Below are 26774 nucleotides of genomic sequence, written 5' to 3'. Positions count from 1 at the left end.
AGCATTGCTCGTCTATGTGCTTACATTTTTCCCTAACAAACTTGTACATCTGTAAACAAACAGAACAAAAGAAACCCCATAACTTTAACACTCTCTCCCTCCAAAAGGAAATCATAAAAAAACACTGTTCCTGGATCTTCCAGCTGCTTGGAGAAACAGCAGTGTCGAACAGTACCAACTGTGCTACGAGGTGAATAAAAAAGTGACAGCATGTTCACAGAACAAAACGTAACTCTTTATGGACTCCTTTGAACACAAACTTGGCGTCAATCTAGTAGTCTATCACCTGCTAGTCAGCTGGATCAGAGCGTCCTGTTGCAATACAGCCAGAATTTACTTAAACACTGAAGTACTAGTTGAAATGACTGCTATCTGACCCTTGCTTCTGGGTCTCTATTCTTTGCGCTGGAGCTTGTGGTGTACGTTTTGTTTGGGAGGATAACACCCCCAGCAAGCATGCTAAAAGAACATTGTAATGTTTCCAGCTATCAGATCTCTGTTCATTTCCAAAATAGTTGCTATGTTCCAACATTGAACTTTTAGCCTTTTTGATGTTATGCCATTAGTGTTCTGCACATTTATCAGAGACAGAGGCTGCAATAAAATATTCACATCTGGGTTGGATTTTTTTGCCTTCGTTTCTAAACTTTGGTTAAACCACCAATATAATGAAAGAGTCATCAGAAAGATGATCAAAAACGCATTGGTTACAGTGAGATTACTAAAATAAAGAAAAGCCAAAGAAGCAATGGTAGAGTGGGAAAGTCAGTAGTTTACTAATAATATGGCAACCCCAGTTCAAGAAAATTAGACCACAAAATAGCTACTGAATATCGCAGAGAGAAATAAAGTAACTACTAGTGAAATAGGTTACTGATCTTCTGAAGGCTTGTATCAGTCTCAATCAGTCTTTCATTAATTTTAAAAAAAGTACATACATTTGCACTAACGGTATCTGAAGTGTGGGAAGAATTCCTGAAAGATCCATAAACCTGAATTCTGATTCCTGCACTGAACTATCTCCCTGAAATAATTCAGAATTAATTATCATAAGAATCAGTGTTGTGATTCCTGAATCTCGGCAGCCAAGAAGGCCGAGCTCAGGGTGTGGTGCTTTATATACCCTTGCTCCTCCCGCCTTTACGGCCGGGAGCCAATCATTGCAGATCTTGCAAGCCCTTGCTAAGCACTGCACCTTGCATGCAACCACCCTTTCCCTATTCTGCTCACCACAGCCGCAATGGCTGCCCCCGCTGAGTCGGTTGCTGCTATTTATCATAAGAATCAGTGCTGTGCTGCTATTTATCATAAGAATCAGGACTGCATTCCAACTTCTTTACAGTACCCAAAAGGTTGGGAGATTGGAGGGCACAACAAACAAAGGGACACACTCACAAAGAAGACAGACAGAAGGAGTCAAAGATCAGTTTCTTTAAGAGCCTGAAGAAACCATGCACTCTCTGCAGAGGCAGGAATTAAACTGGGGAGAAAATGGCTTCCTAGGCTCATACAAGAAGTGACATGAAAGCTTTTCCTGATACTATTCCTTATTTTTAAAAATCTACTCAAATAATTTTGCTCAGGTGAAATTTACAAATAAGGGTGAACTAACACCAAAAATCCCAATTACCACCGGAGTAATACAGGGATGTATACTGGCCCCTCATATCTTTAATTTATTTTTAAATTATTTAGCTTCAGCTCTCAAAAAAATTAATGGCCACCCTCCAAAATTAGATACTAGGGATACTCCCCTATTACTTTATTCAGACAATACTACTATTCTATCATTTACCAGAGTCGGCCTTTCAAGATATTTACAAGCTTTCTAAGATTATTGTCAAAAAAATAGTCTTGTTATTACTCTAAATCAAAAATATTAATATTTTCAAAAAGTTGGAATCTGCAAAATTGGTCAATTGGAAAAAATTCCCTTATGCAAGTTAAGGAATTTAATTACCTTGGCATCATATTCCAGCACAATTTACACTGGACCAAACATAAAGCTAAAATAATGAGAACTGCCAATTGTTCATCTACTCCAATTATACAATTCTCCTATGCTAAAGGAAACCAAATTGTTCTGGCCACTTCCAGAACATTTGAATCAAAAATAATATCCTCTTTACTCCATGGATCGCCACTCTGGATTCAGGATTTTGACAATATTGAGTAATATTGAGAAAATACAGTCTTCTCAAAATAAAAAATAATTTGACTGTGTCACATACCGTGCCATTTCTATTAAATGATCTCTCCCCCAAAATAACTCTCAAAGTTGCCACCTTTCTAGCCAAAGTGATAAACGAAAGACAATATTTTTAACAAATTTGATCCTAATTAGTTGATTTAAGCATCTATTTTCTAATTTTGTCAGAAATACAAGGTTTTTAGTCGAAGTGACTAGCAAAAGATATTTTAAACAAATCCAATAAGCTAATCTAAGTATTTAAATATACTGTTGTCAATTCGATGACTTGTATATATAGTTTTTCAATATAATTTGGATATTGGATATTCCATTACTTCGTATTTGTTGTTATGTATGTACCTGTTTGTATGTACATACTGTTTGTATGTACTGTTATGTATGTACATATTGTATGTACTGTTTTATATAATATGCCTAATAAAGGTCATACTGTACTGTACTGCTTTTCCTGCCTCCTAGCAAAAGGAAAGGAAGACCCACACCCCACACAAGATGTCCTCCACCTCCATAAGAAAGGCAGTACTCCTAATCAGGTGAACACTTTCAATTCCTTTAAACGCGGTCACTTGAACACACTATGTTGCTGCTGAAAACATTCACAAATTGTACCTCTCCTTTCTGCTCTATAATCTTTAACAAAAGTGAAAATCACTGGTGAAGTTTCCAGTTCAAACGCCCCCTGAAATAAGCTAAATTCTAACACAACAAGTAAAAATCAGAAAACAGCTGAGCTAGCAAAAACCAAGAGCCTAATAAAGGATTCCCAAGTAAACATATTGCCTTGGCAGCATTTTGAGTGTGAGGAAGCTCTTCTGCAAAATTAACAAGCCAACATAACAGATTACAAATCTTCCTAGACAGCAGGCAGCTCTAACTAAATCTTACGCAAAGTTCACAGTTCCAGCTTTTGAAGATTTCAAATGACTTTTTTGTTTAATATAAATATTCCAAAACAAAGAAAACCGCTGCCTTAATTAGTAGAATAACTTTTTTTTAAGTCACAGATGTAGAATTAAATTTTAAAAACAAAAAGATGTCACTGCTACTTTAGTCTGGAAAACATTGCCAGTATCTTGATAGTTAATCACCTTGTTTGAATCTGCCAGGTACTTAAGATCAGAAGCCCTGCTTTGTGAGTCCACACTTTCAGAGGCTATGTGAGTGGGCACTGAAAGCAGAGCCTTCTCAGCAGCATACCCTTGTGTTCTGAAGCTGTGCCCACACAGAAGATTGTAAAGATGTTTTTATTCTCACAAGCTTTTCAGAACCTTTTTCCTGTGGAGTGCTCTCAACTGTCTTGTTTTTACCTTTTGTTTTAGAAAGCTCCCCCAGATTTTATGCTGGTTTTTCTAAGGTTTTAAAACGATTTTCTCTTTTTTTTACCTAATGCTACTTTAATGTGCTTTTAGTTATAAGGTTTATTCTGTTTTCACTACTGTATTTTTACTGGTATTCATATATACTGTAAGCCACCTCACGAAGATGCAGGAAAAAAAATTAATTGAACAATCAGTATCACACTGTTTATGAAAATCTTGCTTTATACTAGATAAAGTCTAACTTCATGGATTGCACTTTCAATCTAACAAGAATTACCTTTTATTGCCTATATCAGGGGTAGGGAACCTGCGGCTCTCCAGATGTTCAGGAACTACAATTCCCATCAGTCTCTGTCAGAATGGCCAATTGGCCATGCTGGTAGGGGCTGATGGGAATTGTAGTTCCTGAACATCTGGAGAGCCGCAAGTTCCCTACCCCTGGCCTATATTATACCCTGTTTCTCCGAAAATAAGACATCCCCTAAGAATAAGACGTAGTAGAGTTTTTGCTGAAGTGCTAAATATAAAACATCCCCCAAAAGTAAGACATAGCAAAGTTTTTGTTTGGAAACATGCCCGTCGAACACTAGAACATGCAGCTGTGAAGTGGCAAAATAAGACATTCCCTGAAAATAAGACATAGCGCATCTTTGGGAGCAAAAATTAATATAAGACACTGTCTTATTTTCGGAGAAACATGGTAGCAGATTAAATATCATTACACTTTAAAAATAATCTATATATATACATGCAAAACACCACTCACTGACTGACTCATGCACAGAACTCAAAAACCACCAAACCTACAATGTTGAAATTTGGCACACCGGTTCATTATGTGGTTTAGGTGCTCACTAAGAAATTTTTTTTCAAAATATTCAGTTTTACTCGCGTTACTACACATTTACTGTTTTAACTGCTCATCTCTGGCCATCTGCACGAACATTCTAAGGGCAAACCAGCCCCTCAGTCCACAGACATGCTGCACAAACATTCTAAGGGTGACAGTTAAACACCACCAGCTTCAACAAACAAGCTGCAAAAAAGCATGCTGAATGTCACCCCGAAGTTAACAAACAGGCTGTGAAAAAGTACTCCTCCATCCACACTCACATTAACAACACCGCTACAGCCAAATACAATCAAAACAGATTACAAACCACACTATCACCTTGGACTACTAAACATTTGTCAGGTTTTGCATATGGACATCAGATTGATTACTGTGAAGACAAGTTTACTGCTCTCAGTCTCCAATCACCCTGTGTTTGGTGTCGTGCTCTGAAGTGGTGGGATGAGTCCCCAGGAATGTGCTGTAGTGGCGGTACAGTCCAGCTCCCTGCCCTTCAACCCTACCCTGAACCTCTTCACGGCCTTCTCACTCATCAGCATCCAATGGCAGAACACTTCCTTTCTGCATCCCGAAAATACAACGGCTGCTTCCACATGACATCTTTTGGAGCCCACCAGGTGAAAGAGAGCAATAAACCATTGCATTAGAAAAAGACAACTACAGGAAGCTGCTGCAAAATATGCGAAAACAAACCCATCAGTCCACAGACAGGCTGTGAGAAAATATGCTGCATGTCACCCCAAAGTTCACAAACAGGCTGTAAAGAAGTATGTTGAATGTCACTCCAAAATTCATAGAGAGCCTGTGATGAAGTATGCGTAGCGAAGCACGGGTGCCCTGCTAGTATACCAATATAGATCACTGAGCATAGCCATATTATTATGGATGGAGTAAAATTTGGGGAAGGGTTACATCATAAGTGACCAATACAATTGTGGCTTTAAGATAACTAAAAATCTACATATGTAATGGTGTTGAAGGTGCATATTTTAACCCCATAATTTTAGGGTTTCATGGATATCCTGAAAATTAAACTGAAAAATTCTATGATCTAAAGCTAGTTTACCCTTTGGTACAGTTATTTTATACACATACATACAAAATAAACTGTGCTAACTGTTCACTTTTAACACTGGAATTCCTAGTAAGTACAAATAGACATGTTTTGATAATAAATAATATCTGGAGTGGTATTGATTTTGTAACCACCCTCCAAGTCTTAGGTACAAATAATCTATTTTTTGTTCCAACAGAAAAGCAAGTGGGCTTGGCTGCAATCTGCTTCTGTCACTGCTACATCTGTCAATGGAATTTATTGGTGTAAAGGGACTGGAACACAGAGGGATCGTATACTGCTATAGTTACTATTCACCACCTGTGAGTTCTGCCATCACTACTCCATAAAAAGCCATTAACAACTCCCTTGAAGTAGACAACAGCAAGAAAACCAAAGTTAAATCTCCTTTTTTTATGTGAGAACAAAAACAGTACAGATGTCCCTCATATGTCAAACATCTACCTAATCACTGCTTTTAAAAATAGGATTGTAGGCAGTTGAAATGCTTCAGCTACATTTTGCTGCTGTTTGTTTTTTTGAAAACTATTTTCCATAAAACTGAGAACACAAGTAGATAGGTTTAAAAAACATTATTTGAACTAATATCACGATTCTGCTGCTTATCTTTAAAGCCTTTTGTAAACATTACATTATGACCCCAATTGTTACATGCAATTCCTATATGTTTCACAGACACTTTGCTGAATTGCTTTCTGAAAAATCACTGCCCTCTTTTTACCTTTGTGATAATTTTTGAAAAATCCTTTTTTAAAATAAAAATGTGTCAGCTATTAGAGATTCAGTGTAGGACCCAAGTACAAACTCCTGGGCAGCAGTAACCTTACCAGGTGACCTTGAAACAGTCATTCATTTCAGCCTGACCTACTTTGCAGGGTTGTTGTGAGGACAAAAATAGAGAAGCAAAGCCAGGTACGCCAACCTGAGCTACCTAGTTAGACATATATACTAGAGTACGTGAGCTGTCACCTCCACATAATTCCAATCCCCCTCCACAGCCCTAACCTCAGCAAGTAAACACAGTGTTGCTCTGGGCTCGCCAGCCAAGGCCACCAGCACCCACAGCCCTGGTCGCCCCCACAATCCCAATCTTGGCAGGAGAGCCTAGGGTTGCTCCCCGCTCACTAGCTGAGACAGACACCCACTAACACACTTCTGATTCCCCCCACATGATCTCAGGAGTGAGCCCAACATTGCTCCAAGTTTGTCAGCAATTGCTGCCACCTCCCCACATTTCAATCTTCTCCCTGCTGTCCCAATCTCAGCAGAACAGCCTAGAGTTGTTCCAGGTTCACAAGATGAAGTTGCCCCCCTCCATGCATACAGAGAGAGGGGGGGGGCACTCTCAGCAGTCCAGTGTTGCTTTCTTACTTCAAGATCCATTGAACGGTTTTTTAAAAAAAACCCTCAGTCTTTTAGTGATTGCTTACTATAAATGTGCTCCAAGTGCAGCAATCAAGATGCAATTACAGAAAATTCAAATTGTATTGGAGGGAAGGACGCTGGCTCAGTGTTAAAGCATCTGCTTGCCTTGGCATGCAGAAGGTCTCAGCTTCAATTGCCTTAAATATCCAGTTTAAAAGACTGGATAGTAGGTGATGTGAAAGACCCATGCATGAGTCTCTGGAAAACTGCTGGCAGTCTGAATCGACAAACTGAGTTTGATGGACCAAAGATATGATAAGGTAACTTCATTTGTTCAGGTTCGCTACTATGGTATTACAATCTGACAGCTCTTTCATTGTGACATTTTCCCACAACTGTATATATTTCTGAAAATCAATTCCGCAGCAGTTTTAAAAACACAAAGATGCAACTGTGTGAGAAGAAGAAAAAAATTAAATACCTTTCCAAAATCACGGACATCAAACAAGTCAAATGCTTCAAAAAGTTCACTCTTCTTCATACCAAATGTTTCACAACATGCCGTGAGGAATGTTCTTATGTTCTTCAAACAAAGAAACTAAAGAGAAGAAAGAAAGGTAACACCTTTTAATGTATCATCAAGTTAACTGTGAGTACAAACAGCTATCTGTAAAAAGATCTTATACAATATTATATACTGTATCATACAGGCCATTTCTTGAAAACCCATCCTTTTTTGGAAGACCAAATTGAATCCAAACTGCTTTGGCTTACACAACAGTTTGCGCTGCCTTGATTGGCTCGATTTCTTTTCTTTGAATAGCTAATCTTTACGCTACATCACAAACTGCATTTAAAACTTCCCTCCTTTTAAAAAATAACAGGAATGATTCTGCTTGAAACAGGCATGCTTCAACACAGTGGCATAGCACTAACGGGATGAGGGGACACAACGCCCCAGGCGGAGCAGCAGCAGAGGCATGGCTGGGGCATAGATGGGGTGTTCCAGGGTGTTCCAGAAGCATACTGGGGCGGAGCGGGAGTGGGGGCCATGCGGCAGGGGTGCAGGGCGCACACGTGCCCCAGGCACAATTTCCCCTCGCTCCACCCCTGCTTCAACAGTCCCCTCATACCTACAAAACTGGTTTTACAGTTCCAAGGATCCTGGCCATTATTGAGGATTGCTGCACCAAATATGCTGTACCATGGCTAATGGGTACCACACCAATCAACAGTAAAATAAGGAAATCTCTAAAAAGTGGTCTAGCAATTTGTGGGTCTTAAGTATTCTGATCTAGTACACTCAAACACCTAATACATTTCATGCAGGAATATCCAGAGTTGGTATCACCTATATCAACATGGTATAGTGGTAAAGACACTAATCTGCAGAACCAGCTTTGTTTCCCAACTCCTACACATGAAGCCTGTTGGGCTAATCACAATTCTCTCAGAATTCTCTCAGCCCCACCACCTCACAAGGTTTCTGTTGTGGGGAGAAAAAGCAAAGGAGTTTGTAAGCAGTTTTGAGACCACTTACAGTTGAGAAAAGCAGGGTTATAAATCCAAACACTTGTTCTTCTTTGCCAACTTTTTTAGTCAGTTGGCTTTTAGTCATTTGGGGGAGCAGCAGTGGCGTAGTGATTAAGAGCAGATGCATTCTAATCTGGAGGAACCGGGTTTGATTCCCCGCTCTGCCACTTGAGCTGTGGAGGCTTATCTGGGGAACTCACAGGGTGTTTGTTGTGAGGGGGGAAGAGCAAGGAGATTGTAAACCCCTTTGAGTTTCCTACAGGAGAGAAAGGGGGGATATAAATCCAAATTATTATTCTTCCTCAAAAGTATGAATGACTATTTAAATAAGTTCACACAGTGAAAAGGAAGCGCAAGAACTTATAGCAGATAATCCAAATGGCTCATCCTTAGGGATGAAAAAAATAGTATTGTTAAGCTAAATTGGCCATTTAATGCCCTTGTAGTAGCACATTAATGTGCAATCTGAGTCAAGCCAACTCATCCTGAAAAATGATAGAACAAGCTCAAATAGATACGATCTTGTTACTACATATGAAGAAGCACCTGGCAACCTGACTTTGAGAGGGAAGAAACTTTTGAACTCCTTAAGTATTACAGCTTTAAGAGACACATACTTCAGGCATTGACTGCCACATCAGAATTAATTACTTAGCATTTGAAAACCAGCATTTTGTGCACATTTACCAAAACAGTTAATTAGAAGGCTAATTAAACAGATTCTGAAATACATACACTATATTTACAGATTAAAACCACCACAACTGCAGAATTGACAGTAATTATACCTTTGAAGATTGTGCAATTATGATTTTACAGTAAAACTTGCTGAAATGTGAACTAGTTTATTACATTAATGTGTAAAATTAACATTATAGAACTGTTTCTTCTCAGAATTGAACTGGAGAATTTCACAGAAGTTAAATGACTTGTGAAGACCTCACACAGCACTGTGAATTAAGTTCTCTAGATTCTAAACAGCACATCGGTAGACTGAGTCAGTCACACAGGCACAAACACCATTAGTTAAAATGGCCATTTCAGAAACACTACTAAACATCCCAACCCCAACCCCCACCCCCCACCCCAATTTAAAATACCAAAAATTTGCTGGAAGGTAGTGGTTTCTACGCCTTATAAGGTAATTCTCTCCACAGTTCTGAAAATTTTGAAGAGGATGCTGCTCTAAGTGATTTGTATGATGTTGATAAGCCAGTTTATTTTTAATGGCTTGTTTTAATGACTTTAACTGCAAGCTGCCTAGAGCAGGTCTCTGGCATATACTTTTTCCAAATAAATATACAAAACATTGAAATAACTCTTCCTAAATATTAACAAATTATAACTTTTAGCAATGTTGGATAAGGGGTGAGGGTGACTGTGTGTGAATAGTTCACTGAACAACTCTTCTTTTTAAAACAGGGTCTGTTTCCAATATTTTAAAAATGACATTAAAGCAGAGATAGCGCAGTAACCGCAACCAATTGTTTAATTCTTGGATTGTATTTGAATTGTTGCATTCTTTGTCCTGTTGCATAATTATTTGGATGTCTTATGCTATATGATTACATTTTTACAAGTTATAAATCAGCAAAATAAATAAACATTTAAAGAAATCTGAAGTCAGCTTTTAAAGGCAATCATGCTAAGCAGGCAACAGGCTGACTCTTCTTATTTGGAGATGCTTGTCTTTATAGGACAGGTGGCCATCAGGAAAAATGCTGCCATGCTGCTGGGGGTGCAGCCATCATACTCATCTTTGCCACAAATGATGCAGCCACCTACACAGTGGCACAGTCAGTTTCTGATACCTTTGAAAATGACTGCAATCAAACCATACAAGTTCCATGGACAAATCAAACTTACAAGTGTATTAATTCAAAGCGATCTGACCGTTAGCCCCCATTCACACTGTGTTATTGCACCACAAATTACTGATACAGGGATATGTGAGCAGAACCAATACTAAAACAAGTGTGTGGGCATATTTGTAAGGACACCATACGTCTTGTAGCAAACTTTTAAACACACAATTCTGTGTTGAGTGAGGACTTCGTGCTTAAGGTCTCATGGTAAATTAACTGGTTGATAATGGATAATTAGGGGTTACCAGACTAAACATAACTGTTGCCTGTAGAATCCAGGGTTCCGGAGATGATGTGAAGCAACATTCTATTTCTATTAGGATTATTGTCAGGAGCTCAAAACCCACCATTTGTCACCATTTGTCATGCCTGCTTCCAGTGAAAGGGGGAATACATCTAGAGTTACAATGCATTTAGAGTTAACTAGAGTTAAAGTAACAAGCCTCTTGACAATAGGATGAAATCACCCATTAGCTGAAAGCACACTTAGCGTGTTATGTTTCAGATTTAATGGCTCAATAACCATCAATTTCATCTTTCAAATGGATTAAAAGATTTGCCATTTAACAGTTAACTTAACCCAATTAATGCAGACCAGATATGCTAATAAGGCTTCTTTTAAAAAAGAAAAAAAGATAGCTGTGGACTTTTATTTTTTTACCATTTTTAAAGATTCACAAAGCTGTCTTTAGGCTTTGACCCGTATTCTCATGAACACCTCACATTGTGGGGCAATCTCAGTGGTAGGGCAGAATATGATTATTTGGAATATTTGGAATAAAGCTGGGCTTATGACAGTGAACTCAGTGGCTCAGGAGCCAAATGTGGCTCTCAGACACATTATTGTTATTGTGTTTGATATCACAGCTGCCAGTTCTTTACCTTTTATTACAATTCGAGCCCGACACAGAGGTCTAGGATGTTGTAATATATCGGCATAGTATTCGTGCAGAACCCAGCAGGGCTGCCTTTTGAATTATTATTATCATTATTGTTGTGGTTGTTCAATTTTGTTTAACATCCCAGCTGCCAATTCTTTAGCTGGTTGTTGGCCTTTCATTAAAATTCAAGGACATTTTAATGTACCAAAATAGTATTTGTGCAGCTCCAAGCAGGGCTGCCTTTTGAATCTGACAGATGTTGATTCTGTCAATTTGAAGGTGTTTCAAGTGTTTTTGGTATGGTGCGCAGGGTGCCAATTACCACTGGTTTGGTAATAGTTGCTGAATCTTTGTCTTCAGATAATGTTGTTGTTAATATTATATTTATTTAATGCCCTTCAATAGAAGGCCCAGGGTGTTTACAACAACCAATAAAACAATTCATAAATCAGCAATAAATACTTTAAAACCACATATACAAAAATTTCATTTACAACCAAAACATAATCTAATCAATAAGAACTCTCACAGGTTCTAATCTAATACATGGATCCCACCTGCTATCAGTATCCCATTATTCAATTTGATATAAATAGGACCCCACCAGAGGGGGAAAACAAAAGGGGGGCTATTTTGATGAGGCAACATCACTGCCTCAACCATATGCCCAGTGGAACAGCTCTTTCTTACAGGCCCTGTGGAAATGTGTTAAATCCTGCAGGACTCTGGCCTCCACAGACAGTGTACCACCAGGCTGGGGCCAGGACCGAAAAAGCCCTGGCCTTGGTTGAGGCCAGACGGACTTTTCCTGGGACAGAGATCACCAAAATATTTTCATTGGCTGATCACAATGACCTTCAAGGGACATATTTGAAAAGATGGTCCTGTAGATACGCACGTCCTAGCCTGTTTAGAACTTTGAAGGCTTACATCAGAACATTGAACCTGACTCACTACTACTCCACCTGGAGCCAATGCAGCTGATGCAGCATTAGTTGAATGTATGCATGCCAAGTGATCCTCTTAAGGACCTGGGCTACTGTATTTTGGACCAGTTGGAACTTCCAGATCAGGCCCAAGTGTAGCCCTGTATAGAGCAAATTACAGTAATCTAACCAGGAGGTGACCATTGTATGGATCACTGTGACTTGATCGGCCTGGAACAGATAAGGTCCCAACTGCTTCACACGGCATAGATTATAAAAAGCTGTCCAAGCAACATGTGTTACCTGGGCCTCCATTGACAAGGAGGCATCTAGGTATACACTTAGACTCTTCACAGTTTGTGCAATACAATAGTTAAGAATTGTAAATAATCTTGGAGCACTGGAAAGGGTGGAGTGCTTAGTCCCCAGAAACAGGGTGCACATTTCCTTTTGTGCTACATAATTCATGACAATGCCCTCGTTCTAAATCCATAAATATCTTAACTAAAGGGAGGTCTGGGGGAAAACTTTAAGCCTGCAAATCTTTCATCTACTGTCTTTGATGTTGAGCAGAAATCTTAATTTGGCAGTTTAATATATTATAGCTATTTTTCTTCTTTGACAAGTCACAGCTCCAGTGAAGTTTTCAAGGCAAAAGACATTCAGAGGTGGTTAGCTATTGCCTGCCTCTGGGTCGTGACCCTGGTATTCCTTGGATGTCTCTCATCCAAATAGTTGCCAGGTTCAACCCTGCTTAGTTTTACAGATCTGAAGAGATCAGCCTAGCTTTAATATTAATGGTTATATATTTGATTATTGTATATGTGTGGAGACTCATAGGGCATACAGCAGTCATGTGACTCATTGGATTGATATAACTGCACATGTTGATTTACGTGATCCATGGAGTGAGTACCACAGCTTAAGATATTATCTTAATTAATGGACAATAGTGACAGATTTAAACCTTTTAAGTGTCTTCCAGGAGAATTTCATTTGCCCTCATCTGGACAAGATCAACAATTAACATATGGCCTCCATGCCAAATTGGTCTGGATTTGCTGCATCAGAGCCTCCAGAATTCACTTACTTGTGCTGCATCAGAGCCTCTAGAATTAATATTCTTGTTGAATTCTGTACAATCATGACCAATATTTTTATACTTTTCCCTCTACTTGGAATTAGGACCTGCACTCCTTGAGGTATGGATGTTGCTCAAATGCAGAAGCAGCGCTACAAATAAAAGCACCACAGTAGAGTTCTATTCTTAAAGCTACCAAACAATAATCTTTGAACTTAAGACTGCAACTTAAAAAAATCCTTCAACCTCAATGGATCCCTAAACAGGTCCCACAGACTGAGTCTTACAGACCACAATAATTATTAGAGATAGATTGAACCAACTAGAGTATATTATGGACTTAATCTGCCATTTTACCATTCTGGCCAGAGGTGAAAAAAACAGATGAACTTTGGACCCCTTGTTTCAGTTCTCTACTATCTACCTACTCTTGGGTTTCATGCCTCACTATGTGGGAGATGGATTTTAACAGCTGTTATTGCTAAACATCTTATCTTTCAAAACTGGAAAGCAGTAACTGAACCACAAACAGAAATCTGCACAGAAGAACCACTGAATCATGCAGTAAAGAAAAATAGTGTCTCATAGAATCATAGAATTGGAAGAGACCACAAGGGCTATCAAGTCTATGCAGGAGCCATGCAGGAACACACAATCAAAGCACTCCCGTCATATGTTCATCCAACCTCTGTTTAAAAATCTCCAAAGAAGGAGACTCCACCACTCCCCGAGGCAGTGAATTCCACTGATGAACAGCCCTGACAGTCAGAAAGTTCTTCCTAATATTTAGATGAATGCAGGCATGAAATAAATTTTTAGAGCTGTATGAAACTTGATATGAAATATTTTTTATCTGTTTGGATAAGGGTCACATATGACATCCCATTTTATTTCTTTACTTTTGTTCTTCTCTTTTCCTTCCCTCCCCCCTCCCTCTGTTCAGGCTGGGAAAAGGATGGTTTGATTAGAGAAAAGGGTTGTTTGATACTAAGCACTGTATTTTATATATTTTAAAATAATAAACGTGACATTTTTAAAAAATCAAAAGCTGAAATTTGTGCTAGAATTAACTTTCTGAAAGGTTAATGCAACACATAAGCTAGGATATATTTGTTGGCATAAACTGTTTCACTTTCTAAAATACATCGTTTTTGTCTGAGGTCTTGACTGGTTTATTTCTTTAAAAGAAGGGTAATCCTACATTTTAGCAGGATGTAGTGGTAAACCTGAGAAAGCTACCAGTTCAACACAAGGATAACAGGATAAGACAAAGTATGATTTAACCTTTTTGGAGCACCTTGGAACACCACTCTGACATTACAATCCTTCCTCACATCCATCAGTCTTAAATGTGCATTAAGTGCCACCAAGTCACTTCCAACTCATGGCAACCCTATGAATCAATGTCCTCCAAAATGTTCTATTATTAACAGCTTTCTCAGGATTTTCAAATGGAGGGCCATGGTTTCCTTTATAGAGTCAATCCATCTCATACTGAGTTTTCCTCTTTTCCTCCTGCCTTCAATTTTTCCTAGCATTATTGTCTTTTCCAGTGAGTCTTATCTTCCCATAATGTGATCAAAGTATAATAACCTCAGTTCAGTCCTTTAGCTTCTAGGGCTTCTAAGTCAAGTTCAGGCTTGACTTGATCTAGAATCTACCTATTTGGTTTTTTGGCAGTATCCATAAAACTCTCCTCCAACACCACATACTAAATTAACAGTACCTATAAAAATCTCGTTCAACACCATAATTTAAAGGAATCAACTTTCCTGTCAGCTTCCTTCGATGTCCAACTTTCACTCCCATACACAGTAATAGGGAATCCTAGGGCACAAATTAACTTGATCTTGGCTGCTTGTGAACTTCCTTACACTTAAAAATCTTTTCTAACTCCCTCACGGCTGCCCTTCTCAACCTCAATCTTCTTCTGATTTCTTGGTTGCAGTCTCCCTTTGGGTCGATGGTGGAGCCAAGGAATGCAAAGTCTTTAACAATTTCAGTGTCCTCAGTGTCCACCCTAAAGCTGAGTAATTCTCCAGTAGTCACTACTCTTGTCTTTTTGAAGTTTAGCTATAGTCTTGCTTTTGCACTTTCTGTTGTAAGTTTCACCTGTAGTAACTTCATTATTTTCTGCCAGTAATGTGGCATCACAGGCATATCTCAAATTGCTTATGTTTCACCCCTAAATTTTCATTCCACCTTCACCTAAATCTGTTTTTATGATAAGATCTGCATATAGATTGAAGAGATGGGCACCTAAAATACACCCTTGTCTAACACCTTTGCCAACTGGAAACCTTCTGTTTCTAAATATTCTGCTCTAACAGTCTTGGTCAAAGCACAGGCTGTGCATCAAAATAATCAGATGCTGTGGCATACCCATCAATACCATAGGCTATGAAAAAAGTTTGTTTTAATTCTGAAATTATTGTTACATATTGTACATTTTTGAAAAATGCCAGCCTTTGCTACCTCAGTTTAATAAAACCCAGCTAGAGGGTCCAACAATTGTTAACTATTTGTAGGTTTTTGTCATTAAAAAGGGATTATCCTGTCAATGTCTTGAATTTTTTATTCTACTGAACCAAAATGCCCGCAAACAATAGGCATATTAACATTAAAGCTTTGTTTTTCTGGTATTTTTCATTGTAAAATCATGAATTAGCCATCCCAAAAATCAATTTGTCTGGCAAGCTGGCATCCAGTAAACAAAATGGCTAAGTGCTTTAACCATTCTTTTCCCTCATTCTAGAATGTAATTAAATGAATAAGAGTGTCAGACTAGTATTTCAGAGATGCAGCTTCAAAATCCCACCTGTGCTATGAAAGTTCACTGGGTGACCTAGGGACAGTCACACACTCTCAGCCTAATGTACCTCAGAAGGTTACTGTGAGAATAAAATGGAAGTGATTCATTTTGGGTCCCCATTGGAAAGAAAAGTGGGGTACAAATGAATTAAACTAAATTGGATGAGCAATACCTGACTGAAACTTCTTTCAGCTTCTAACACAGTAACTGGCAGTGTATGAAAAGTTCCACAGAGCTATGAACTCTCCATTGAAAATTAGTTGCGGTTGTTTCCTGTAAATCTCATTAAATAATATAAGTAGAGGTAGCTCGTGTTCTTTTCCAAAAGTAGACTTGAAGTTTTTTTCCTCAAGTGCAACATTTCACAAGGAAAATACTCAGAAAGATTTGTGGAATACTTGTGAAGTACACATTTAGCAGGCTCTTCCAGTTCCCCAGTTCTAGCATCTCATAGTTTAGGACTAAACAGAATGCAAAACTAATCTTATTGCCAGCTTTGAATCTGTACTCTCATGCACAGATGACATTGTCCACAGTTACATGAAAACATTCCTCCTCTCATCTCTTTTTGCATTAAGACCTTGGTGCATCAGAGAGGTCATGATTCCTCAGCCTCAGATGTTTCATCATGAAACAAAATCATCATTTTGATTTCATCTCTCTCTCCTTTGGCAATTGTGCTAAAATCCCCATGCCTTCAAGATGCACTTCTAGGGTTGCCAGGTCCCTCCTGTAAATCAACAAGAGATGTCCTTCAGTGGGTTGGTGTTCAAGAACAATAATGTAACTTATGGTGCAAAGCAGAAGCATTGGTATCACACCAGGGTATGTGCTAGCATTTCCCCCAAAACTCTATGGTTTCCACATAGTTTTTGGGAAAGTGGCAGATTAACCCCTTGTTCTACCTCTGGCTTGTAAAAACTTGTTTCCATCCTCAGTACCTGAAAAAGCTTGTACCAAAAGCTAGTCAGATGCTGTTTGCTTTGTCCATCTCACCAAGGGTTCCTCCCTCCTGTCTATGCACAAGGAAGTCTGGGACTTGGAGTTCTCGATATGATAGACCATAAGCTTTACTCACATAGTCCTAGTTTAACTATACAGGCTCTCTGTTCTCAAGGAAAGCCTCAGTGGGGTACTAAGTTGAATAAAATAAAATAAAATAAAATAAAATAAATGAAGTGTCCATTCTTACCAATCCCTAGAACTGTGGATACCTACTTGTGTTAGCGTCATATATGAAATGAGAAAACAGCAGCTTGCCAAGTGCTTCAATGTGAAGCAAAGGATATGTATGTTCTGGTAACTATGCAGCATGCCTGGCAGGTGCTAACTATATTAGACAACAATGCAGACACATTGCATCCTGCTCTGTATAGGCTAAGTGTACAGAATTGCAGACTTAATACTGAATAATGCAACAAACAGGACTAAGAAAGACTGCCCACCCCCCCACCCCCCACCCCACTGGTTTCTTTTTTATTTTTGCAGTAAAGGTCTATCACTGAAGCAGTAGACTGAAGCAGTGAACCTGGTAAAATTGAGAAGGCCATGTATAAAGAAACATACCATCCCACAAGAACCAGTGTTACAGAAGGCAATACTCATTTTTGATGCTTATTCAATATGACACAATCCACTATGCACCAATACAGGAAATGTAAAGAAACACACTACAACCAGTAAAAGGTAAAGCAGATAATTGGATGCTAAACAGGCAGGGGTTTGAAGCTGCCTACAGGCAGAAGGAGGTATCTTTACCATGTCTCCAATGCAATGCCATGTAAGTGAAAACAAGGCATTGAGGAGTACATGACTGCCTTCCACTCTTTGCAAAAAGAAGATTTCAACTGAAGCAACAATGCCAGGTAATATAGGCACAGCAGCCATCTGCGCACATGTGGTCTCCTTTACTTTGAGCATACATTCCCTATGGGTTTGATTCTCAGTCATGCACACTTTTTCCCTCTTCAGCACACATACCAACCTCAGATCAGAGAATCCCTAAAGTTTCCAAAAGCTCTTTAGATGTGACCTTTTTCTCCCCAGTGATGTGACCTTTTTCTCCCCAGTGCATTAACATTTCCTCATGTTTTTTCACTCCTCCCCACCTTCACCTGCACACCCCAAGTAGTTTCTCCCATGCTACTGGCCACCATTTCAGGATGATCAAAAGGTTTGGGGAGCCCACCCCCCACTGGTTTCTTTTTTATTTTTGCAGTAAAAGTCTATCACTGAAGCAGTAGACTGAAGCAGTGAACCTGGTAAAATTGAGAAGGCCATTTCAGCAATCTATTGCTAGGCAAAAGATGCCACCCAAAAGAAGCAGCAAGCAACCTCCCATAGGGAGGTTGAATGACAAAAACAATGAGACGGGAGATGGGCAAAATGGCAGATCAGCTGTGATAAGGAAACAAAAAAACACGAGGAACAAAAGAATGGTATAAACAGGAAAACCCTACTGTGAGGCATAGTAAATTGACTGCTTCTCAGCCATAGGGTAAGTAGTGCATACATAAATGGACAGTGTTTTCAGTCAGGTCCAGATCTTATCTGGATAAATTTCAGAACTAATTGAGAACAGTATTTAACATGTGAGCTAGGAAACCCTGAAGTGCCAACTTATGCCAAAAGTCCGCAATTTTATAGCCCTCTAGCTGGATTTACAAAGTGACAAGCAAATGTGGAACATCTGGCAATCAATTGTTTTGTGTTCATTCAGTGCTACAGAAGAAGAACAGTGGGGTAGTGGGTGAATCAAAAATATTTTGCATTCAGTGTTACAATTTTCTCTCAGAAATCATTCCTGGCTTCTTTGCAGTTCTCACCAGACAAAATAGATTAAATTAGTTCTGCTCTGACAGCGCCAGTAATTGTCATTATGTTCAATAAAAATAGGGGAAACAGCTATGAATGAGTGAACCAAAAACCATGGATTGAGCTTTAATTTACCACACATCCTGTAAGAGATGGGAGGATAAAGAGCCAAAAGAAAGACAGCTATAGGACCGTTTTTTAAAAACTAGAGGAACATAAACATATATACCAGGGGTAGGGAACCTGCGGCTCTCCAGATGTTCAGGAACTACAATTCCCATCAGCCCACCCCCCCCCCCCCCCACCCCCCCCCCCCCCCACCCCCCCCCCCCCCCACCCCCCCCCCCCCCCACCCCCCCCCCCCCCCACCCCCCCCCCCCCCCACCCCCCCCCCCCCCCACCCCCCCCCCCCCCCACCCCCCCCCCCCCCCACCCCCCCCCCCCCCCACCCCCGCCCCCCCCCAACCCCGCCCCCCCCAACCCCCCCGCCCCCCACCCCACCCCCCCCCCCCCACACCCCCCCCCCCCCCCCCACCCCCCCCCCCCACACACCCCCCCCCCCCCCCCCCACCCCCCCCCCCCCCCACCCCCCCCCCCCTCCACCCCTCCCCCCACCCCCCCCCCCACCCCCCCACCCATCCCCCCCCCCCCCCCCCCCCCCCCCCACCCCCCCCCCCCCCCACCCCCCCCCCCCCAACTATGCAAATGCTAGGTGGCTGAAACTAGTTGAGGGAAAAATCAACGCTCTTGGCTTTTCATTCGAGTCGTTCGTCCCTCTTTCCCTATCAGAAGCATATAGCTGCTTGAAAACTAAGCTATTAGAACAAGAGTATCGGGATATGATAACCCCCCCCCCCACCCCCCCCCCCCCCCCCCCCCCCCCCCCCCACCCCGCCCCCCCCCCCCCACCCCCCCCCCCCCCCACCGCGCCCTCCCCCCACCCCCCCCCAAGATATCAACAAATTGATAAACAGAGGAGGCTATGTCCATGCAATATGGGTCAGGTGGAGACACTCGATCATACCCTCTTTCATTGTGTAAGGATTGCAAAAATCAGAATGTCACAATCTGCACTTATCCCATTTCTGTATAACAATCTAACTGATGCTCTTAAGGACTGAGAGGACACTGCACTGAAGACAGCAAAAATTTCCCTTATTGGTTAGACACTTTTAAATAGATGCTAGCTGAAAAGGGATGCAAAGTCACCTGGAAAAACTTTCAAAGCTGCTCAGAGAAATAGAAAAAGGCTAGCATTGCACAAAACCTTAGCTTGTGTTAAGTTGAAAACTGCCACTGGCTATTATCGCTTATGATCGCACAGAGCTGTATCTCTCCATCTCTACAGCAAAATCCTTTGAACTGGAAAATGGAATTTAAAACAGTTCCATTTTATAGCTTAATGCTAGTGAACACCCCGAAGACTATTAAATTTAAACTTTTTTAAAAAAAAAACCCTTATTTGTAATAGAAATGAAGAGTGCAGCAGAATATCTTCAAACAACTGCCAGGCAGATTCCACTTGTACATTTTCATCAGAATCGGAAGTTACAAACCAATTGCCACTGGATACACATGGTATTAAATATCTACATTTTTTATACTTCACGACATTCTTTAGGGATTAGAGCCTGCCATTATATAGCTCATTGATCCCAGCTTCTGCCCTTTGCACCAGCTGTCAATCCTCTTGAATCAAATGTAGTAACAACGAACAGCTGGCATGTTTCTTGTGTCAGTGGGAAAGGAAGGAAGCAAATGAAATTGCTTATCTTTCGAATACTTAAGGCTGTACTTGCAGCCTGTAAGCATCCTAAAACTTTCCCTATCACTATGTGCAATCTCAGTACTTCTGTGGTTTGCTTTACCACACCACTAACAATGTATTCAGTAAAGAAAATGAGAACAAGTATTTGGCTTTTATGTCAACATTTCCATTACCATTTGTTTCCAAGCTACAGCATGCCCTTTTACTACCCAAGTGGCATCTTATTCATTATCTGTTTTGAAAATCAACCAAGCACCCAAGGTACTGACACGATGGCAAAAAGTTTTGATGGGCTTCAAGATACTTTAATGCAGACTAGTATGTGGATTTGTTCAACTCTCTTAAATACAGGAAAACTACAATGTCGAGAAGGAAAACACAGAGGCAGAAGAAATGTTCGGATCTTCTCTAGCTATGCATCAGAAGTGTCACAAGCTTTTTACTGAGGGCATGCAGTTTTCTGTTCATGGAAGGTACAGACTTTTTCTGTGCTGCCACATCTTAAGCACTTTAGCTGTCTGACAGCCAATATTCCAGCAATGACTCCCACTTCACTATGGTCATGCATAAGACTTCTTCCCACATAGTTTGGGTAGACTGCATGATTCAAAATCATGATACTGTCCCATCTAGCAACCACATGATTTTGAACCAACCAAGCACCTTAAACTCATGAGCAAGAGACTTTATATAGCAATCTGGGGGCATCTAAATATAGCTTGAGAGGGAGAGAGTTTCCTGAGCTTACACATTTCCCTCGCTTGTAGCTTTAAAAAAATGGAAGACCTGTATCTTCAATGTTTGTGTTTATCTACACCCTCAGCCCAGAAACAGAGAAAGGCAAGTATCAGAGAAAAGCTTGTATCAGTTTGAGGACAGTATCAGTATCAGTTTGAGGACAGAACACCCTGGCAGTGGCTATTGTATGGATGATATTTCTAGGAACCCGATGTACACTGCTCTGATACACAGTGGTCTGGCCAGCAACATGGGAACCTAAACAAACCAATGGATATGAGACTTCTTCAAAGGAGCTGCAATTCAAACTGTGCAGATAGCATGGAAGAGGGCCATCTGAGGCAGATTCCGCACGGGCCATGAACAGCATCCCCGGAACGGCAAAAATGCCATCTCCCAGAGGCGCTGTTCGCACAGCTGCCACCTCCTGAGCGAGGCAACGCCATGCTTTTCCCCCTGAGCTGCTGTTTTTGAGACTCACTCAGGCCCCTTCAACACGGGCCAAAAACCCAGGTGAGAGGTGAGTTACATGAACTCGTCCCCACTCCCCAACCATTCCCATGGCTGGCCAACTCGTCGACAGACAGCCATGCAAATGGGACGCACAGCAGTCACACAGTGGCACATCCCTTTCTTCCTTCCCAGCTGCCTTTCTTTTCCTCCCCTGACTGCCTGCAAAGCGCAGCTGCAAAGGCAAGCAGGAGCGACCCCCCCAGGCCATGGAATGGGCTGTTTCCCCTCCCCAGCTCCGCAGAAGGAAGCGGGGGGGGAAGGAACGCAAATTGCAATTCTTTTGTGTCAATGCGCCTCACAGCCGCGGCCGTTCACTCAGGCCATGGATGTGAGGCACATTAACACAAAAGAATTGTAGATAACACTATTACCAAAACCAGCGCTGCAGTCAGCAGCACGGGTTAGGGCGGGTTAGACCCGTGTTCAGGGTGGAAACCATGCGAAGTTCCCACCCAACAAGGGTTTTATTTCACCCCCAAGCCGCTTTTATTGGCCCGTGCAAAAGGGGCCTCAGTGAGCAAATCTTTTCAAAAACAGCAGCGTCCACCTGGTGCCAAGCAAACAGCACCAGGTGGAAGGCGCCATTTTTCAGTACACCGCTTCTTTTTTTTTTACTAACCTCCTCTTCCCTGCGTAGCTCCACGGGGATGAGGGAACATGCCTCCTGGCCCTGACCCCAAGGTGTCGCCACGGCCAAGGGGGCGTGTCCCCTTGTGTCTGCAGAACTACGCAGGGAAGAGGAGGTAAGTTTAAAAAAGCGGTGCATCTTCATCCAGAGGCGCCTCCATGCACCGTGGCAGCTCTGGGGCCATGCGCATGGAAGTGTGCAAATGGCCCAGGGGTGCACTGGAATCAAGTATGCTGGTTCATTGCCACTCTTAAGGCCCGTGCAGAGTGGGCCTGAGTTGAGGAACCAAAATTCTGCAACTCTCTCTCCAGGGAGATCCATCTCTCCCATTCTGTTGCCATCTTCTGCCAATGGGTGAAGACTGTTTCATTTAACATTCCCTTGATGATCCCTCATTCCTACCCAGTGTTTTAGTTGTATGTTTAACATTTTTAATGCATGTTAGCTCATGTTTTATGTATGTGTCTTCAGGAGGAGGAGGAGGAGGAGTTGGTTTTTTATACCCCCCTTTTCTCTACTTTTAAGGAGTCTCAGAGTGGCTTAAATTACCTTCCCTTCCCCTCCTCACAACAGATTCCATGTGAGATGGGTGGGACTGAGCGAGTGCTGAGACAACTGTGATTAGCCCAAAGTCACACAGCAGGCTTCATGTGGAACAGTAAGGAATCCAACCTGGTTCTCCAGATTAGAGTCCACAATGCCATGCTGGCTTTAATAGTTTTTAAGGTGTGGCATTATGTATGATTTTAATGTGTGAGCCTCCTTAGTTAGCCCTTTTGAGGTGATAAATGTGAGGCATATATTTTGTAAAATAAAAATAAGCTAAATGAATATATACCATCCATGACAGGGAAGCTATTCCCAGAAGAACATCAACTTACAATGTGAACTTCTGGGGGTAAGGGCAGGGCAGGTTTCATCTAACCTCCAAAGTTCACTGATAGGAAATTTGGAACTGAAGATGGCTCTGCCCTATCAAAATTGTCAGACCATTAGAATCATAGAGTTGGAAGAGATCCCAAGGGCCCTCAAGTCCAATCTCCTGCAATGCAGGAACACACAATCAAAGATCTAAAGTTCCAAAGATCAGTTCCAAAGATCTACAAAACAACATGTAGCTTAATCATATATACATGTTCACTGCAAATAAAGCAGTGTTTATTCACAAGTAAGGGGGCACAGGATTAAAGTTACTGAGTTTGAAAAGTGGTATTGCTTACACTGAGAGAAGCCAGAGGGCTCAAACAAAGAACTAAATTTGTCTGCTAGAACTAAATTTGTCTGCTAGAACTTGTCTGCTAGAACTAAATTTAAACTTCAGCTTTTTAAATTTGTTGTGAAATAAAGGGGAAGATTAATCAAAACTAAACATATAGAACCAATTTTGATTCAGGAAGATAACTGTAGTAAACATTAGATGTAAAGATTTAAAATATTGTAATACTATTATTATAGTATGCATCAGTTCATTGCAAAGGTGGTGGTAGGAAATTTTACAAATAAAGAATACATCACTCAACTTTCACCCACTCATATATTTATAAACAAAAACCTTTTTTAAAAAAGCCAGAGCACCATGCTTCTGGGCACCCAATTTCTCTTTAAAAGATATATTTCTGGAGTAAACAGACAGAAATTTTGTTGATTCAGAAAGTCAAAAGCATGATCAATCTGTGCAATTTTGTTCACAATTGCATTTATACAGAGTTTTCTAGACTGCCTTCATGCTACTGAGATATATTTGCTGCAATATCTATAGTATTTGGTAATTCCCCAAAAGGGCCTTTCGGATAGGGCAGCATTTTAACAAGCAATATAAAGAACACCTTTTAAACTAGAAATAATAATTTGTGAAATTATGCATTCCAGTTACAGATTCAGGACATGCAAACAACTTATTTAAGCCTGACTTTCAGGCAAGACTAATTTATTTAGCAGGATTTATACTCTGTGGAGAAAGGCTTGAACTGCACAATAAAGCCTGTGGCTGGAGGACTGAAATGGCTTTTGGAACAAAGAAGAGTGTGGTTATAATATACTATTACATGGGAAAAAACAGGGTTATACAAATATCATGAATCTGCAGAAAGGGGACAGAAAAAGCACAGAAAGTGATACTGTATGTGGAATTCTTTTTTCGGAGAATCAACAGTCCAATCTATATGTGATACACATTTACATATGCCTTTCTTCAATATTTAAAAATTAAGAGCAGCTGCTAAATGCAGAGGTGGGAAAGAAATTGTTTAACCTTTTCCCTTTGGCCACACTTCCACTCAAAATCTCCCCCAATGAACATGCTTTTGAACCCTTCCATCCTCTTTTCTTAAAGCAAGGAGGAGCAAAAAGCAAAGTAGTAGTAGCACTTGGCAAACTTAAAACATGTAGTTTACACTCAGCTTTCGCTGCATTTTTTAAAAAAGTATTTCCGTCTCTTATGCTGTGCATATATGCCGGAAAGTATGTGGAGAATGCCAACTGATGGCACATTAAAAGCCAGCATGTTGGACTAAAATTCCGAGAGAACAAGATTTGAATCCTGTGGTATTTGAATACCATAGATAGAAGCTCACTGGGTGACTTTGGACCATACATACAAGGGTGGAGCTACAGAAAAAATTGTGCCCCCCCATGATGATGTTGTTATTGAGAATATGCCTGAAAACCATCTGACAGTATAAGGCAGTTCCCTATGTTCACGTTTTCTTGTTCTTTCCTTCTTGTAGCAGAGATTCCTGCTTCTGATATTGTTACTACTGAAGTAAAAGAAATGGGGGGGGGGGGATCTTAGAGAGAGAGAAAATCTATTTCAGAAAATAAACTACTCCTGTAAAATAACACAAACAATTATAATAAAATTACTGAATCCTGCTGTTTAAATTAATAAGACTAATTGCATCCACATACACTGAAGGAAATCTGCTCCATAATTTCAGTCCTTCACAGCCAACAAATCTTAGGATGGTCGAGTTGTACTTTAATCCAAAGTGAAACTGGGGAATGAACTTTTATTCTAAGGAAAAGCTACTGCTAGAACTTATGTACAAGCTTGGTAATTTGGTCTTATATGGGCAGTGAGGAAGGACATTATCTGGCTTTTAAAAAATTACCATTACTCAACCCTTCTAAAAAGCAGTCAGCTCACCTGGGTACTTCCATTTGCTAATAATTACAAAATTGGTTGCCCAGGTTGAAAAGCAACAAACCCAAATTCTCCAGTTGCACCCTACACACCCTTTTCTGAGTGCTATCAGGAGTAAAGGGGGAAACTAATTTTATTCTTGTATAAAAAATAGCTTTTCTGGCAAGAATTATCTGACAGTCTGACCCTAAGATTTCACATCTCTTCAGCAACTAAATGCTTGTGATGGGTGTGATGAGTAAATGCAACCTCCAGCAGCCTGAAGTAACATGAGTCTTTTCAGGGAATGCTATGATGATGTCACAGGAAGATTCCAGCGTTTTCATGTTTCACACTGAATCACCAGTGTCATCAGACCATATGTCAAATTTAGATGCCACTGAGCTGCCAATATCAAAATAACAAATGAAAGTACCAGCAAACCTGAATAATTTATTTTCAACACCCCCAAAACAGCAAACCACTTCTAACCTCCAGATTCCCCACCTTTACAATTGATTTCCAGACTAGATAGATCAATTCTCCTGAAAAAAGCAATACTTTCAGAGTGTGAACTCTATGGCATTATACTCCAAACCAGAGGTGGGCAACTATGGTCCTCCAGATGTTCATGGACTACAATTTCCATCAGCCCCTGCCAGAATAGCCAATTGGCCATGCTGGCAGGGGCTGATGGGAATTGTAGTCCACAAACATCTGGAGGGCCATAGTTGCCCACCCCTGCTCCAAACCCTCCCTAAGCTTCACTCCCAAATCCCCAGGAATTTCCAAACAGGAGTTGGCTTTAGAATACTGGAGTATATGCAGTTTGAATCTTGGTGGACACTGATTGGCCAGGATGCTTCGTTCCTTTGCCTTTTTGATCAAGGTGGATATGCTACTGTGGTGTCCATCTCACCAATAAGCCAAGAGAGGTTTCCTTTGTGCTCAATGACTGATGACTGCTTCAATTCCCTTTTTAAAATTTCATAGGGTGAAAAGATTTTGTTGTTGACCTCAACTCTTGCAGGGTGAGAAGGGGATATTTGGCTGAGCGTGTTTGCCCTTAGGGGCACTGGCAAAGAGTGCTCACAGTCCTTAACCTGCTTTCAGGGCAGCAAGGCAAACAGTTTTTCAAGAGATTCATTCCTTTTACTCAAAGACCACACACAAACTACTGGCACCAGAATCTCTGCTGCTCTTCTACTCAGTCAAGGAGAGATGGAAGAAAAATGCCAACTTGCTGTGATATCCCACTGCTATGGGAGTG

General features: G+C 40.7%; 1 protein-coding gene across 4 annotated transcripts in view; it reads right to left on the bottom strand.

Moving 5' to 3' along the window:
- VAV3 (vav guanine nucleotide exchange factor 3) overlaps positions 1-26774 on the bottom strand; it is a 193487-nt gene that overhangs the window by 148527 nt on the left and 18186 nt on the right. For all 4 annotated transcript variants that reach the window (XM_048497152.1, XM_048497154.1, XM_048497153.1 and 1 more), the window contains exon 2: positions 7306-7422. In XM_048497152.1, the coding sequence (XP_048353109.1) occupies positions 7306-7422 (117 nt within the window). The remainder of the gene's footprint in view (positions 1-7305; positions 7423-26774) is intronic.

This window comes from Sphaerodactylus townsendi, linkage group LG05 (genome assembly GCF_021028975.2).
Source record: "Sphaerodactylus townsendi isolate TG3544 linkage group LG05, MPM_Stown_v2.3, whole genome shotgun sequence".
In the NCBI taxonomy this organism is placed as follows: Eukaryota; Metazoa; Chordata; class Lepidosauria; order Squamata; family Sphaerodactylidae; genus Sphaerodactylus; species Sphaerodactylus townsendi.
Note: the sequence above shows the minus strand (reverse complement) of the source record. Positions and strands in the feature narration are given on the sequence as shown.